The sequence below is a fragment of the Bombyx mori genome, chromosome 4 (assembly GCF_030269925.1).
Source record: "Bombyx mori chromosome 4, ASM3026992v2".
Lineage (NCBI taxonomy): Eukaryota > Metazoa > Arthropoda > Insecta > Lepidoptera > Bombycidae > Bombyx > Bombyx mori.
Window position 1 is genome coordinate 9,901,094 of NC_085110.1, and position 17,509 is coordinate 9,918,602.

The following is a 17,509-nucleotide window of genomic DNA, read 5'->3' on the forward strand; positions in this document are numbered from 1 at the left end:
CGCCCCCTTTTTTTTCTGGGTCTATTACCGCCCCCCATTAAGCCTGCAGCGCCCACAAGGGGGCGTTATCGCCCACTTTGGGAAAGGCTGTACTAGAGGAATGAAGTCATTTATGAAGTCTGTTTCATTCCGCCTATAGGAGTTTGCCTGCCTATGACGACTTTCTCAATCTCAGATTTAAGACAATTTTTTGTTAAATACTATTTTCTAATATATTTTTTCCATATACAATATTAATAAATAAATTTAATATTATTAAATGCAATAATACAGCGCAATATGTTATATAACTATTATGTTTAACTCTATATGTTATTTATTTCTTAAATTTCCATTTTCCTAATCATCCAATGAAAGAAACCAAGTATCGAAAATGACATCGTCAGCGGCACTGCAGAGGCCTTGATCCACGCCCACAAACTGTGAATATAAAAAAATGCGTTAGTTACTACTCTTCTTTTCTGCACCTTATGCCAGTAGGTGGGGTCGGCACAGCTGATTTTTCTCTTCCATTCTCTTCTATCAGCGGTCAGCTCAACACTCACTCCTCTCACTCTCATATCGTCATTCACACACTCCATCCATGTCTTCTTCGGTCGACCTCTTGCCCCTCTACCTTGCACTACCATTTCCATACTTCTCCTAGTCACATGCATCTTCTCTCTACGTGTCACATGTCCATACCACGCTAACCGTCCACTCTTTAATTTGTTGATTACCGGGGCTACTTTCACACTTCCTCTGATATACTCGTTACTAATAAAACTTTTAATTATTTTAAAGTTAAATTTAGAATTTTATTACAAAAACAACAAAAAATACAGTTTTTTTTTTTTTGTAAACCGATTATATATAAAATTTTACAATCAACAGCATGTAATGTTTTTGCATTTCTCAGTCAACAATGTAAACTCACTCGTATGGATCGTCGGAGATATAGTAAGGTTGCGGTGTCGGCAGCAGACCACAGTCTGAAATATATACATGCTCCAACGGTCGATCCTCAACATCGGTTGGCGTGTGCTCCAACAGATGCACCACTTTCTGACCTTCTACGACCTGTGATAAGAAACTTGTTACGGTTATCATACCCCATCAACCCATCAAAATGTAGGTTGACTTACTTTCCCAATTACAGTGTGCAGTTGATCTAACCAAGGCGCACCAGTGGTGGTTATCAAAAACTGACAGCCATTTGTGTTTTTACCTGTGATAGAAGAAGTATTAAGCAGAGTAAGTATCAATTAATATAGGTACCTACATAGAAATATTAAACTAGTTAATTCATAAATAATAAATAAATAAAAATAAATAAATTATCTTCCTCGTTGAACTCGTCGATTACGACGAAGAGTTCGACGAGCGAACTAACCCACATACACAGTCCACTGAGCTTCTCGCCGCAACTTCTCAGTGGGTCGCGATTCCTATCCGGTGGTAGATTCTGCGAAGCATTGCTCTTGCTAGGGCTAATGTTAGCAAATGCTCTCAGGTTGATACCGTGATCCCGCTCATCTACCCATCCGGGCGTAGCTGGAATAGCCTCTTAAACTACCAACGAATAGGTAAGAAAAAAATATAACATTAATGTGACTTGAATTGAAGTCACTTACCTTTATTGGCCATTGACACAAATCCTCCTGTACTATGCTGGGTTTCCAGATTTTCATCGTCAAATGTATCTCCATAAATACTAATGCTACCACTACCGTCATCGGAGACGACGTCACCGCCTGTAGATGTTGCATAACAATTTTATTATGTAAAAGCTACGTTATAATGTTCATCTTGTAGTAGTCCCTATGGGTTCACCGACGCAGGATGTTAATTTAAAATCCTGCCGAAATAGATCTAAATTCCTTACGGGAACTATTTTGTATTTACATTCTTTATACGCCGCTGGAGATAACGGCTTGTCTATGTTCCTTGCATTCATGATATCAATGGACTACGGTAACCACATATTTTCAGATAAGCCTTACGCTCCTCTGCGTTCTAACGCAACTAGAAATAGTAATACTCAAAGAATTTTTACCCTTCAGTGACTTGTTTTTTTTTTTCTTCTAAAATTTACAAGTGCTTTTTTTTTTAAATTGTGAAAATTATGTAAAAAAAAAATAGATTTAGGCTTCAAATTCAGTAGCCAATTTACAAGAGAATCGTCATTACCTTGGACCATAAACCTTTTGATGATACGATTAAACCGAGTTCCTTTATACGATTTCCCATTTATGCCTTTAGTAGCGAGAACTTTGAAATTATTCACCGCTTTTGGAGCTAAATCTCCGAACAGTCCAATAACAAGTCTTCCCAGGTCCTTGTCTTCATTCTTAACATCTAAGTACACTTGATCAGTAACACGAAATTGTCGTCCCTAAATATAAAACTCAAAGTTAAATTACACATTGTTATAATAAAATATATTAAATTTTCTGACATTTCAAAATTAGAGTTTCAGAAAATACATACGTCTACAAGATTTAAAAGTAAAGAAAAGTATATCACTGTATAAAGAACTTGTAGAAACTTCATATTAAAAACTCTACTAAAATTGAGTGTACATTTAGTTTCTAACTGACTTTGTTAAAGCGGGCAATGTAATTTAATTAATAAATACGTCTATGTGGACGAAGGAAGCCATACAGAGCTGTATAAGGTTACAAAGTACGTTACAAGGTAGACAGCGTCATTGTACTTTTTTGGTAAAGATAAACAAATAGCTCACGTGGCCCGTTTTATAACAATTACTGCGGTCCACAATTATCACTACAAGTTTCATTCAATTATTCTTACCAACTACCACGACGCATAACGGCCTGTGTGCTTAGTGCGAGTTCTTTAACGTTCTCGATAGCGTCAAAGTTAACCCAATTTTGTATGCAGTTCGAACAGCGCCCCTAGCGGCAAACGTCGGCAAACGATCCCACTCCATACAAATATGAGCTAACTTTTACGCTAACGAGAACGTTAAAAAACTCGCACTAAGCACACTGAACGCATCAACCATCAAGAATGCTTGTCGTTGTTCCTTCATCGTGAATGTATTTAGAAAACACAATGCTGTTTAATCGTCCAGCTATATTCGACACCCATTTTTTCTAATTCTACTTTATTTTTATAGTTCCATAGTTAAACGTTTAGGACATGCGCACAGACGGACAATAGATACTATTATGCGATACCAATTAGCTATCCTCCTTCTCCTTCAGTCGACCACTCATTGCTGAGCATCATGATGCGCCCGCATGTAACCTTTTTTGGTAATTTGTAGCCACTTGTTGGTCAGTGGCACAGTGAAGTACTTGGCTCAGTCTTATGTCCAGCCACTCGGACACTTGGTCACTCCATCTTTTTCGGCTCCGACCTCTGGATCGTCTTCCATCCACTTTACCCGTCACTATGAGTCTCTCCAAACCCTCTGACAACCTGGAGAGACTCACCAATCTATACTAATATTATAAAGAGGAAAGATTTGTTTGTTTGTTTGTTTCGAATAGGCTCCGAAACTACTGGACCGATTTGAAAAATTCTTTTTCCATTAGAAGCCGACATTGTCCCTGATGAACATAGGCTACTTTTTTTATTTTTTTTATTTTTTTTTTTTTGTTTCATGTGTGTTTTAATGTTTCCGAAGCGAAGCGAGGGCGGGTCGCTAGTTAGCTATAAAGCACTCTAAAATAGGTCGAATTTATTTTTGTGAATTTTGATGATTTTATTCATTTTAATCAATCAGATCAGCTAACACGTTGCACATTTTTATTGAGAATTCTTGATTTTTAAAAGTTATAATTTTTTTTGTCTGTCCGTTCTACGAGGATCCGTACCAGCAATTCTGATGTAAAATGAGAAAGACTGATGAGTATGCAAATTTCACTGAGAAATATTTTTCGGAAATAATAAAAATGCCTTGCCACGCTTCAGCTTTCCAATATACTATTGTGAAAATATTTGAAACATCAAAAATATTCAACGTAAATAGGTTTGAATATAATAAATAAAGTTAATTATGTTATTGTTCGTTTGTATAATTGATATGTACGTGGCAGATAAGATCTCTGGAAAGGCAATGTGGATGAACGCAGTAGTGGTTCTAGGTAATGTGAATGAACTCTACCTCGATGGCACGATGACAAAAATAAGATGACGGGATTATCTCAAACAATTCCTCAGAGTCTAGAAGAGCACTGAGCTGTTTAGAATTAATTAGGTGATAAATTAAGTAATAAAATAATTAGATAATATTTAAATTATCTACTTAATTGGAATTGCATAAATTAATAAGAATTATCTATTATTATTATTAGTATTATTCCGACCCCAGATAACGGAAACAGAGACGGTAGAAGACGGAAGAAGAATAAGTATTATCTACCTAAAGTTTTATTCCAACTACGGAACCGTTCACTCTACGTAGTCGATATGTAGCAATGTGCTCCTACATACTTGGCGGGCATTAATATATAAAAATCCATTCCGATAGAGGCACCCGTCACGTGCGGACGTGCTCATCGACCACTCGATCGCCCGGCCTTTGTTAGCCCGGCCATTGTTCGCGCGGCCTGTGTTCGTGGTACATCTGCCGACCAAGTGTTTTTCCTGGAAGTTTTTATTTGTTTTGTTTCCTTTTGTTATTTCTGTGTTCGTGGTACATCTGCCGACAAACTGTTTTCCTGGAAGTGTTTAGTTGTTTTGTTTCTTTTTGTTATTTCCGTTTTGTTGTGTTTTTTCTTTGTCCTGTAGTAATCGCGCCGCATCGCCACCTGTGTTCAATAGAACCGCCCAGGTCCGAGAAGTTGAGGCCTCGCCGAAAGGCGAGTGTTTTCAAGACCCGGGGCCGCCCCACCTGGGCACTCAGCGATCATGGACGCTGTATTCGTGGAATTCCTCCGACTTCGTCATCCACAGCTCGCCTCAGAGTTTCTGGCTTTCAAGGCCAATCACACTGCGAGCTCTCTCGAAGACTCCGCCGTGCTCGCTGCTCCTGCGTCGTCTGTACCTGCGTGCAAAGCTTCTACATCGAGCACCGCAGCCTCCGTCGTGCCTGCCGTTCCCGCTTCGCCTATACTGGCGAGTAAAACTGCTGCGTCGTCCGCCGTGGCCACCGTTCCAACAGCGCGATCATCCGCGGCCTCCGTCGCGCCCTCCAAAACACCTGCTCGTAGGTCACCTGGGCCCGCCTCCTCGTCCTCCGACTCTGACTCGGAGATGGAGGTCGACCTCGCCCCTGTCTCATCGACGGATGGATTCACCCTGGTACAAAAGGGTAAGAAGCGTGCCGCGGAGTCTCGAGCTGCCGCGGCCGCTAAAATTAGCAAAGCCGCGAACGCGACGCGCCCCCGCCCTCAGACTCTCGTTGCGCCTCTAGCCCGTGCCACTCCGTCGCCGCGTCCGGTGGCACAAAATAAAACCCAGACCCCTCCCCCGGTAATCCTCCAAGAGAAGGCAGCTTGAGATCGAGTTTCCCTGGCCCTTAAGGCCAAAAATATCAACTTCACGAATGCCCGTAACCTCGCGAACGGCATTCAAATTAAGGTTCGAACACCCGACGACCATAGGGCCCTCTCTTCTTACCTCCGTAAGGAGCGTATAAGTTTCCACACGTATACGCTCCAGGAGGAGCGCGAACTCCGTGCCGTCATACGTGGCATCCCTAAAGAGTTGGATGCCGAGCTCGTCAAGGCCGACCTTCTCGAACAAGGCCTACCGGTTAACTCCGTACACCGCATGCACACAGGTCGCGGAAGGGAGCCATATAACATGGTTCTCGTCATCCTCCAGCCTACCCCCGAGGGTAAGCCACCATCACCATCATTCACCATCCGTACGGTATGTAGGCTTTCCGGAATCGCCGTCGAAACCCCACACAAGAAAGGCACACCTAGCCAGTGCCATAACTGCCAATTATACGGGCATTCTTCCCGTAGCTGTCACGCGCGCCCCCGATGCGTCAAGTGTTAGGCGATCACGCCACGGCCCTATGCACTCGCAATTACCGCGGATGCCCCCGAGCCCCGAAAATAAATCGTCGCGTCGCCCGCCAAAACCGCCTCCGAGCTTCCGGCCCAGACATCAAAGCCTCGGCACCCTCTGTGTCGCAGGCTAAGCCAGCGTTCGTTCCGGCGCCGGTGCCCAGTGTCTCGGCTTGGGCGAAACCGCTGCCGTACACAAACACGGTTACAACTCCCTCTTCCGCGATTCGTCCCGCCTCCTCCCTACCCTAGGACCCTACTTAAGCCCGCGCGTCGTGACCCTAAAATCGCGAACTATAACATGGTCAGGAACGACAGGCTCTCTGCTCGTGGTGGTGGTACCGTCATTTACTATAGAAGAGCCCTGCATTGCGTCCCGCTCGATCCTCCCGCGCTCGCTAATATCGAAGCATCAGTGTGCCGAATCTCACTGACGGGACACGCGCCGATCGTTATCGCGTCCGTTTATCTTCCACCGGATAAAATCGTTCTAAGCAGTGATATCGAGGCGCTGCTCGGCATGGGGAGCTCTGTCATTCTGGCGGGCGACCTAAATTGTAAACACATCAGGTGGAACTCACACACCGCAACCCCGAATGGCAGGCGGCTTGACGCGTTAGACGATGATCTCGCCTTCGATATCGTCGCTCCGCTAACCCCGACTCACTACCCGCTAAATATCGCGCATCGCCCGGATATACTCGACATAGCGTTATTAAAAAACGTAACTCTGCGCTTACACTCGATCGAAGTAGTTTCAGAGTTAGATTCAGACCACCGTCCCGTCGTTATGAAGCTCGGTCGCGCTCCCGATTCCGTTCCCGTCACGAGGACTGTGGTGGATTGGCACACGCTGGGCATCAGCCTGGCTGAATCTGATCCACCATCGCTCCCGTTTAGCCCGGACTCTACCCCGTCTCCTCAGGATACCGCTGAAACCATAGACATCTTAACGTCACACATCACCTCGACATTAGATAGATCATCGAAAAAAGTTGTAGCGGAGGACTTCCTTCACCGCTTCAAATTGTCCGACGATATTAGGGAACTCCTTAGAGCTAAGAACGCCTCGATACGCGCCTACGACAGGTATCCTACCGCGGAAAATCGTATTCGAATGCGTGCCCTACAACGCGACGTAAAGTCTCGCATCGCCGAAGTCCGAGATGCCAGATGGTCTGATTTCTTAGAAGGACTCGCGCCCTCCCAAAGGTCTTACTACCGCTTAGCTCGTACTCTCAAATCGGATACGGTAGTAACTATGCCCCCCCTCGTAGGCCCCTCAGGCCGACTCGCGGCGTTTGATGATGACGTAAAAGCAGAGCTGCTGGCCGATACATTGCAAACCCAGTGCACGCCCAGCACTCAATCCGTGGACCCTGTTCATATAGAATTAGTAGACAGTGAGGTAGAACGCAGAGTCTCCTTGCCACCCTCGGATGCGTTACCATCCGTCACCCCGATGGAAGTTAAAGACTTGATCAAAGACCTACGTCCTCGCAAGGCTCCCGATTCCGACGGTATATCCAACCGCGTTATTAAACTTCTACCCGTCCAACTTATCGTGATGTTGGCATCTATTTTCAATGCCGCTATGGCGAACTGTATCTTTCCCGCGGTGTGGAAAGAAGCGGACGTTATCGGCATACATAAACCCGGTAAACCAAAAAATCATCCGACGAGCTACCGCCCGATTAGCCTCCTCATGTCTCTAGGCAAACTGTATGAGCGTCTGCTCTACAAACGCCTCAGAGACTTCGTCTCATCCAAGGGCATTCTCATCGATGAACAATTCGGATTCCGTACAAATCACTCATGCGTTCAACAGGTGCACCGCCTCACGGAGCACATTCTTGTGGGGCTTAATCGACCAAAACCGTTATACACGGGTATTCCGGACGGCCACCGCTCAGGTTTCGGCCACCACGTGTGATTTTTAGACTTCTTACTCTCGTTGAAACGTGGTGGCTCGAGTATTGCCGCAGTGGCCGTCGCGGAACGGGTGCTGGGATTGGTTCGAGGAAAATAACGAAGGCTTCAGTATGGCGTTCACACGGTCCTCGTGGCTTGACCGGCGCAGGGCGTAGGAGCGAGTCTCTTCTTGTTCGGTTGGCGCTCTCCTCTTCTTCTGGAGAGGTCTTGACTCGCCGGCTCGCTGTCTCGAACTGAATTTGCAGCGAGGTAGGCCCCTTATTTATGGTCGCCCACGCGCACTCGGCCAGCGCTATTATGAGTCCGAGCACGGTGGGCGTCTATTGTTCTCTCGGCCGCCTCGCTCGCCTATTGTTTGCCTAGTCGCTCTATTAGTCGCCCGTATTGTGACTCGCTCCTGCGTTCCCACGCCAAATTAAAGACCACGAGGACCAATCTTTATTTACAAACACATAATATTTACAAATTTACTTATATTTAAGTTTGTATGCTAACTATTTTTAACATACTGTCTATTTGGCTATTCTTTATTTCTATTTATTCTCTATTTTATGTTACTTATTTTTAACATAACTATTTATTTCCCCTGTCCTTTACTATCTATTTACGGACACCTTTATTTATTCATTACGGACATTCTCTATCTATTTACTTATTCTAAAACTATTTCTAATTTTTCTGAATGTCCGTCGGGAACAACTATGATTTTTATGTTCGTCGCGAACAGTATCTCTTCTAGTCTTATATTTATTCATGTCCGTCGCGAACATCCTCCCGCCGTGCAGCGTCGTTCACGTCGCTGCATCCTCCCTGGTGAGCGGCGGACATCGTGGGCAGCACGATGATCTTCTTTGCCGGGCGTCGCAAGATACCGCCGGCGGTGCGCACGTCGACCACTCGAGTGATGCCGTCGGCCCCTGGGTAAACCTCCTGGATGATCCCACGTGGCCAGGTGTTGCGTGGGAGCGTTCCGTCTGCTATTATCACGACGTCGCCTATCTTCAGGGCGGGCCCGCGGCTGTGGGGCTCCCGCCGGTTCTGCAGGTCGGGCAGGTACTCCCGGAGCCAGCGACTCCAGAACACATCTGCCAGACGTTGTGCTGCGCGCCAGTGTGCGCGCCCTATGAGGTCGGCGTCGTCAAATTTGCCCGGCACGGGGACTCGCGCCGGGCCTCCTAGCAGGAAGTGGTTTGGCGTTAGAGGGTCGGGATCGTCGGCGCTCACCGATACGTGAGTGAGAGGTCGGCTGTTCACGGTGAATTCTGCTTCTGCTAGCAGAGTATGAAATATTTCGGGCGTCGGGTGCCTCGGCTGTTCCGTGGCCGAGAGCGCGGCCTTTACCGCCCGCACCATTCTCTCCCAGGCGCCGCCCATGAAAGGCGCGCCCGGTGGGATGAAGCGCCATTGTATAAGCCTTAAGCTCGCTTCATGCTCGGTCGCCTTGTCTAAAGCTTGGCGCAGCTCCTTGTCGGCACCCCGTAAATTGGTGCCGTTGTCGCTCCATATTTCCGTCGGAGCTCCCCGGCGCGCGATCATGCGCCGGAGTGCCATCACTGCTGAGTCCGTGCTGAGGCTCGCTGCCGGTTCTAAATGCACCGCACGCGTAGTGAGACATGTGAAGATGGCCACGTAGTGCTTCTGGGTGCTTCTGCCGGTGGTAACTTGATAGGGCCCGAAGTAATCGAGGCCCACGTATGTGAATGGTCGCCGATGGTGTGCCAGTCTGCTCGGTGGGTGGTCGCCTGTGGCTGGACGCGGTGGAGTGTCCTTGCGGATACGACACGGAAGACAATTGTGGATCACGCTCCGTGTCACTGGGCGTAGGCGTAAGACCCAGTACGACTGTCGGCACTCGGCGATCGTAGCTTCGGTTCCGGCGTGGTGCATCTTTCTATGGATGAAGTCTATCATCAGTCTCGTTTCGCGTCGGGATCCGTCTAGCACGAGAGGCGAGGTGATGACGTCAGCTCCCTCTATGTTGCCGATGCGTCCGTTTATTTTCAATATCCCGTCCGTGTAAATTACGGACAAGTTTCGCAGTCGGCTCGCTGGGGATATTTGTTTCCCTCGCTGGAGCGTCAAAATTTCTTCCTCGAAGGCCGCCCGCTGGCTCTGTCGCCAAATGAGCGTCTCGGCGCGTCGAAGCGTGTCGGCGTCTAAAGTTTTCCATTGAATGATTACTTGCTCTGGCGTCCGCGGTGTGTTCAGCGGGGTCTTCGAGGTCGTCTTCTTTCTATTTTTCTCCCACGTCGGGTCCGAGCGCGGGTTCCGTCTGGTCCTCTTGTAATGAGTGCGCTCGCGACTTCTGCGGCATAGGTCGACGAATTGCAGTATTCGCCCCGTTGCACGCAGGTACCTCTCCCACTTGGAGAAGCGTCTTGGGTCCGGGATCGCTTCGCCGAGGCTCTCTCTGCTCACGGCGAGCGTTGCGCACTTCTCTTCGCCCGTACCTTCTGCCCTTCTTGCAGTCCGTTGTACGGGCCAATCATCCGGATGCCGTCTTAGGTATTCCGGGCCTATGAACCAGCGGTGGTTTTCTACAAAGCCGACGGGTATTTCTCTTGTGGCGTCGTCGGCGACATTCTCTCTTGTGGGGACCCAGCGCCATTCCTCCACAGTGCTGTTCTCTTCTATGGTGGCGCTGTCGGTCCAGAACACTCGTGTCTGGCTTTCTATAGTGTTTTTCCGTGACGGCCGCGGCCATGCGGCTGCTCATCACGGTGGCTTGTAGCTCGAGACGCAGTATCGAAGTTAGCTTCACGGTTGCGACTCGGTCTTTGGCTAGGGAGGTCCTCATCTCCCCGTCGGGCGTCTCCACGCGCCAGTACAACGCGGCGTCGTGGGCGTACTTGTTGGTGTCCACTTACGTGTGGAGCTTCAGGTCGGCGGCGTCCGGGTACTGCAGTCGGTTCTTCACGCAGATGGCGGTTGCAGGTGAGCTTGTCGCGCCGAAGACGATGGACCTCATCCGGTATTCTATGGGCTCTTGTGAAGGGTCCTCCCTCCACAAGTACCGGAGCGCGTCGCGGTCCTCGCTTCGGACGCCTATCTGTATAAACATATCCGTGATGTCCGCGGAGACGGCGACGGCGTGCTGCCTGAAGTGCCTCATCACTTCGGGCAGCGACTGCAGCAGGTCCGGGTCGGTGAGCAGGAAGTCGTTCGGGCTTCTTCCCTCTAGTTTTCGCAGCGGCGTCGTGCACTGTGCGAATCTTCTCCTGCTTCTTGGGATGCGTCACGTCGAAGTGCGGTAAGTACCGGGTTCGATCCTTCGTACCCGTCGACGGAGTTACTTCGGCGTATCCCTTCGCTACCAGCGCGTCCATTTGTTGCTTGTAGCGCTCTTTCAAATTTGGATCCTTCTCCAGTTTCTTCTCTACGGACGTCAGGCGATTCAGCGCGGCTTCAAAATTGTTGGGCATCTTCAGGCCCTCCTCCCGCCACAGCAGTGCGGTCTCGTAGCGGCCGTCGGGTTGCTGTTGAGTGGTCTCTCGCAGGATCTTCAACGCGCGCTCGTCTGGGTCATTCTTCGGCGTCTTGGCGGCGACGGTGAGTCCCTCGATCGCGAAGTAGTGCCTGAGGGCTTCGTCCATGTTCGCGTCGGCCGTCGTCGCGTGTGCCACGAAGTTGACGCGCTGTCTCTTGCCTCCCGGATGTGCTCCGTGCACGACCCACCCGAGCGGAGTACGAGACGCCACTGGCTGATCGCGTCGTCCCGTCCGCATCTCCTCCGTCACCAGCAGGTGCCAGTTGTCTTGGCCGATCAGGATCTTCGGCGAGGCGTAGCTCGTTTTGAAGTGATGCCGGAGGTCGGTGAGGTGATGGCACGACGCGAGGACTTCGATGTTCAGTCGCTGTGGTGTTAATTTTAAGCCGTTGACTGTCCGTAGATTCAGTTCTTGCGGTTCCCCCGTGCGTCCGCATAGCTTCAGCGGGACGCGTCGTGAGCGTGTTGCGTCTATCTTATTGTCTCCGATGGCAGTGATGAAGAGGGGTTCGATCGGTCCTTTGGCGCCCACTCGTCTCGCGAAGTCTTCGTCGATCAGCGAGATCGTTGACCCGTCGTCCAGCAGGGCCCATGTATCTGCTTCTCCCGCCGGTCCGATAACAGTAATTGGCGCCATCTTTAGGTAGGCTGTCGCACTTCTTGCGGCCCACGTCGAGGTGACCGCCTCTTCTTTTTCTTTCGGTTTCTGCCATGCTGGCTTCTTATGCAACAGCTCGTGGTGCGTGCGTTCACAGCTGTCGACACCGCACTTCTTCTTTTTGCATACGTGTCCCCGGGACCGGAACCGTAGGCACCGGAAACACAAATTTTCGCGCTTCGCCGTATCCCAGCGCTCGCTGACGGCTGCTCTCTTGAATTCGGGACAATCTTGTGGGATGTGCCCCGGCTTCTGACATGCTGCGCATTTCCTCTCTTCTTTCGCTTGCGTGGTGTGCGTCCTCTGAGGCGTGTTCACCATCTTCCGCCGACCGCTGGTGTTCTCCACTCTCGTCTCTGGCTCCGGCTGTGCGTATGGGCTGCACAGGTCCGCCTCGCGTTGCAGGAAGCGCGACAGCTTGACGAGGTCCGGTTCTCCCGCCGGTTGAGTCGCTGAGAATTCGAACCAGCGGTGGCGTAGAGTGGACGGCAGCTTCTCCGATGTGATGTTGGTGAGCTCCGGGTTGTACATATAATGTACGCGGTCGAGGGCCCTCAGAGCGGCGACGACATTGTTCACCTTGTTCGCGAATACGCAGATGTCCCTCGGTGTGTCCGTGCAGCGTGGCAGCGTGCGTAGTCGTTCCAGCTCCGTTGCGGCGATTGCTTCTGGACGTCCGAAGCGCGATTCTAGAGTCCGCATGATCTCGGCGGGCTCGGTGTAATGCAGCAACAAGTTTTCGACCGCTTCTCTTGCTCTTCCTCTCAACGTACGCCGAAGTCTCGCAGTGTTCTCTGCGGCGCTGTAGCTGTCCGCTGATTCGGCGTAGGCGACCTTGAAGGAGAGCCATTCCTGGTGCGATCCACTGTACACTGGAAGCTCCCCGTAGTACCGATGCGATGGTCCGGGCCTGGCTTGGCGGGCGGCCGTCGCGATGGCAGCTGCTAGTTCGGCAATGTCGCTCTTCGGTGCGACAGGTGCGGCAATCGGTGCCGCGGCAGGGGCCGGTAGCTTCAGCTGTTCTATTGGTGCGGGAAGTTCCAGTTGCGGTTGCTCGATGGTGGCTGGTGATCCGTGTGTTGGCTGCATTACTCTTTCTTCGACTCCCTGTAGCGCGATCGATCGTTGTTGACTGAGCCATGTATCGATGCGCTGTGATTGCTCGTTCTCGTCCTCCGTGAGTGTTGTGCGCGCATCTTCCTCCTCTTCAACGAGCGCTTCGGCTTCTAATGTTGAGATGCGGGCGGCGGCGAGCTCTGCTTGGAGTCGGGCTTGTTCTTCTTTGGCGCGAAGATGCTCTTCTTTGAGGCGCGCCATAAGCAACAGCCGTTGTGACTGTCGACTCGACTTTCTCGAAGAACCTCGTACTGGTGGCGCCATCCCGTCGCGGAGTGTGGAGCCTTCTTCTGTCGTCGAGATTTTGGCAGCGGCGTCCGTGGTGTGGGACCCGTGTACAATTTGATTGGCCGTGAGCGCTGACTCCTTCTTGTTCTGGCTCGCGGATACGACGCTCTCCGTTGCTGCGTCGCCTGAAGTTGTTGCCGGTGTCGCGATGTTGGGAGGTCTGACCACTCGACGACAGACCCCGCTGTTCGGTCCCGTTGGCGACGCCGGCGAGTATTGCGTAGGCAATATTTGGCGGGAGGGGGGCATCGCTTGTGAGCCCCGCGGCACTCCCGGACACTTTTCCACTTGGGAGGAGGGTGCCGCCATCGGTGGCGGTCCCTGCGTCACTCCCGAACGCGGCGCGGTTGACTGGGAGGAGGTTGCCGCCATCGGTGGCGGTCCCTGCGTCACTCCCGAACGCGGCGCGGCCGACACAGCTCGTTGCTGTGCGTCTTGTGATGTTGAGCCCGAGACAGCTTCGTTGCCGGGCCGGTCAAGGCGTGACGACCTCATCTTCTCGGACCGTGTGAGCACCATTTCTTCAATCTTCAATCTTCAATTTTCTTCGATCTTCCTCAAATGAATCCGGCTCTCGAAGGACCAATATTCCGGACGGCCACCGCTCAGGTTTCGGCCACCACGTGTGATTTTTAGACTTCTTACTCGTTGAAACGTGGTGGCTCGAGTATTGCCGCAGTGGCTGTCGCGGAACGGGTGCTGGGATTGGTTCGAGGAAAATAACGAAGTCTTCAGTATGGCGTTCACACGGTCCTCGTGGCTTGACCGGCGCAGGGCGTAGGAGCGAGTCTTTTCTTCTTCGGTTGGCGCTCTCCTCTTCTTTGGAGAGGTCTGGACTCGTCGGCTCGCTGTCTCGAACTGAATTTGCACACAAGACAAGAAGGGTCGTCGTACCCCCTTTCGGGGGCACGGAACGGGCCTCGGGGCAAACCCCACTGCCCGGAACGAAGCTCCCTGCCACACAGGGCAGGGGTGAAGTGTTTGCAAGACGGGATTAGGGGGGGCTGTTCGTATGCGTGCTCGGCACACTCACATCGACAAAATAATAAATACTTATATATAATACGATGGGCTTGTTGTCATGGTTGGAGTGATGCCCGTGGAGGAGTCTCCCCGGCGCCGGCGAGAGCTGCTGTCGTCAGCTTCCTAATTTAATTTTTTTTTTTTTTTTTTTTTTTGAATTTGCAGCGAGGTAGGCCCCTTATTTATGGTCGCCCACGCGCACTCGGCCAGCGCTATTATGAGTCCGAGCACGGTGGGCGTCTATTGTTCTCTCGGCCGCCTCGCTCGCCTATTGTTTGCCTAGTCGCTCTATTAGTCGCCCGTATTGTGACTCGCTCCTGCGTTCCCACGCCAAATTAAAGACCACGAGGACCAATCTTTATTTACAAACACATAATATTTACAAATTTACTTATATTTAAGTTTGTATGCTAACTATTTTTAACATACTGTCTATTTGGCTATTCTTTATTTCTATTTATTCTCTATTTTATGTTACTTATTTTTAACATAACTATTTATTTCCCCTGTCCTTTACTATCTATTTACGGACACCTTTATTTATTCATTACGGACATTCTCTATCTATTTACTTATTCTAAAACTATTTCTAATTTTTCTGAATGTCCGTCGGGAACAACTATGATTTTTATGTTCGTCGCGAACAGTATCTCTTCTAGTCTTATATTTATTCATGTCCGTCGCGAACAACGGGAGCGCTCTTCTTCGACGTCGCAAAAGCGTTCGACAAAGTCTGGCACAACGGTTTGATTTTCAAACTATTCAACATGGGCGTGCCGGATAGTCTCGTGCTCATCATACGGCACTTCTTGTCGAACCGCTCTTTTCGATATCGAGTCGAGGGAACCCGCTCCTCCCCACGACCTCTCACAGCTGGAGTCCCGCAAGGCTCTGTCCTCTCACCCCTCCTATTTAGCTTATTCGTTAACGATATTCCCCGGTCGCCGTCGACCCATTTAGCTTTATTCGCCGACGACACGACTGTTTACTATTCTAGTAGAAACAAGTCCCTAATCGCGAAGAAGCTTCAGAGCGCAGCCCTAGCCCTAGGACAGTGGTTCCGAAAATGGCGCATAGACATCAACCCAGCAAAAAGTACTGCGGTGCTATTTCAGAGGGGAAGCTCCACACGGATTTCCTCCCGGATTAGGAGGAGGAATCTCACACCCCCGATTACTCTCTTTAGACAACCCATACCCTGGGCCAGGAAGGTCAAGTACCTGGGCGTTACCCTGGATGCATCGATGACATTCCGCCCGCATATAAAATCAGTCCGTGACCGTGCCGCGTTTATTCTCGGTAGACTCTACCCCATGATCTGTAAGCGGAGTAAAATGTCCCTTCGGAACAAGGTGACACTTTACAAAACTTGCATAAGGCCCGTCATGACTTACGCGAGTGTGGTGTTCGCTCACGCGGCCCGCACACACATAGACACCCTTCAATCTCTACAATCCCGCTTTTGCAGGTTAGCCGTCGGAGCTCCGTGGTTCGTGAGGAACGTTGACCTACACGACGACCTGGGCCTCGAATCTATCCAGAAATACATGAAGTCAGCGTCGGAACGGTACTTCGATAAGGCTATGCGTCATGATAATCGCCTTATCGTTGCCGCCGCTGACTACTCCCCGAATCCTGATCACGCAGGAGCCAGTCACCGTCGACGCCCTAGACACGTCCTTACGGATCCATCAGATCCAATAACCTTTGCATTAGACGCCTTCAGCTCTAACACTAGGAGCAGGCTTAGAGACCCCGGTAACCGTACTCGTCGAACTCGACAAAGAGTTCGCCGTGCAACCTAACCCATGAATCAGCTCGCTGAGTTTCTCGCCGGATCTTCTCAGCGGGTCGCGATTCCGATCCGGTAGTAGATTCATTCGCGAAGCAGCTGCTCTTGAGCTGTTAGGTCTCCTTCGGAGGCGCTCGGGTAGCTGTTAGCAAATCCCACCCCTCCTGGCTGAGCCTTTGCTCGCCCACCTGTCCTGGTGAAACTGGAAAAGCCTCCGGGCCACCAGTAATCCTTCAATCATAAAAAATTAAAAAAATTAAAAAATAATAAAAAAATATATAAAAACCCAAGATGCACAGTCTCATACAAAAGTAGCACTTGAAACTGTCCCCAAACCATAAACACTCACCAATTATATCTACGTAGGTAGTTATAGTTATACTATAAACACATCTTTTGTAAATTCAACTTTACGCGCATTATTTAAAGTTGTTATTACAAAGCAGTGTACAATAACCCATCAAATTTTACGACCGAAGTTAGCCTGTAGGACAGGACATGGAGTGAAGACGACTATTTGTATATTTTTTTATTATAAGACATTGAGTTAGTATTTTAAGAGTTAGTTAAAAGTGTTCTATACCCATAATTATACTTTTATCTGAGCGTAAATATGTTTTTGGGTAGGACATGTGTACATCAATCTTTAAATCTTTTCTTTAAAGAAAGTCGTGGTGTCGTCGTGGCCTAAAGGATAAGACGCCCGGTGCAATCGTATGTAGCGATGCACCGGTGTTCGAATCCCGCAGGCGAGTACCAATTTTTCTGATGAAATACGTACTTAACAAATGTCCACGATGAAGGAATAACATCGTGTAATAAAAATCAAACCCGCAAAATTATAATTTGCGTAATTACTGGTGTTAGGGCCTCTTGAGTCCGCACGGGTAGGTACCACCACCCTGCCTATTTCTGCCGTTAAGCAGTAATGCGTTTCGCTTTGAAGGGTGGGGCAGCCGTTGTAACTATTCTAAGACCTTAAAACCTATATCTCAAGGTGGGTGGCGCATTTACGTTGTAGATGTCTATGGGCTCCACTAACTACTTAACACCAGGTGTGCTGTGAGCTCGTCCACCCATCTAAGCAATAAAAAAAATATTAAAGTACCTTATACCAAATACTGAACCGATTTCACTTCTAATTTTATTACGTTTATTCGGTTTTAGGTATTATGATCACTGGGAGAGACGGGAAGTTGTCGGTTTCACCTGCTCGCGAATTAAAGCTTATGTTCAGGTAACGT

At 49.5% G+C, this 17,509-nt stretch overlaps 1 protein-coding gene and 1 non-coding gene across 2 annotated transcripts; one reads left to right on the forward strand and one right to left on the reverse strand.

The window, feature by feature from the left end:
- Nucleotides 1–226: 226 nt before the first annotated feature.
- On the reverse strand, nucleotides 227–2,886 carry LOC101743827 (peptidyl-prolyl cis-trans isomerase, rhodopsin-specific isozyme). The gene is made up of 6 exons (XM_038010709.2): nucleotides 2,470–2,886; nucleotides 2,170–2,374; nucleotides 1,614–1,733; nucleotides 1,125–1,207; nucleotides 917–1,059; nucleotides 227–420 (listed from the first exon to the last, which is right to left on the reverse strand). Exons 1-6 carry the CDS (start codon nucleotides 2,530–2,532, stop codon nucleotides 324–326), a joined length of 711 nt encoding a protein of 236 aa, XP_037866637.1. The 5' UTR covers nucleotides 2,533–2,886; the 3' UTR covers nucleotides 227–323.
- Nucleotides 2,887–17,387: 14,501 nt separating this feature from the next.
- Nucleotides 17,388–17,486, forward strand: Mir3407 (microRNA mir-3407). The gene has a single exon (NR_107685.1). It is a non-coding gene; the product is annotated as a microRNA mir-3407 (primary transcript).
- The last annotated feature ends 23 nt before the right edge of the window (nucleotides 17,487–17,509 follow it).

Excerpts from the sequence above, each read along its gene's own strand:
- LOC101743827 (XM_038010709.2), bottom strand. The coding sequence starts at position 2,532 with ATGAAGTTTCTACAAGTTCTTTATACAGTGATATACTTTTCTTTACTT. Across the intron at positions 1,734-2,169 it reads CAAAAGGTTTATGGTCCAAG|GCGGTGACGTCGTCTCCGAT; the intron begins GTAATGACGATT and ends CAACATCTACAG. Across the intron at positions 1,208-1,613 it reads TGTGTCAATGGCCAATAAAG|GTAAAAACACAAATGGCTGT; the intron begins GTAAGTGACTTC and ends CTTCTATCACAG.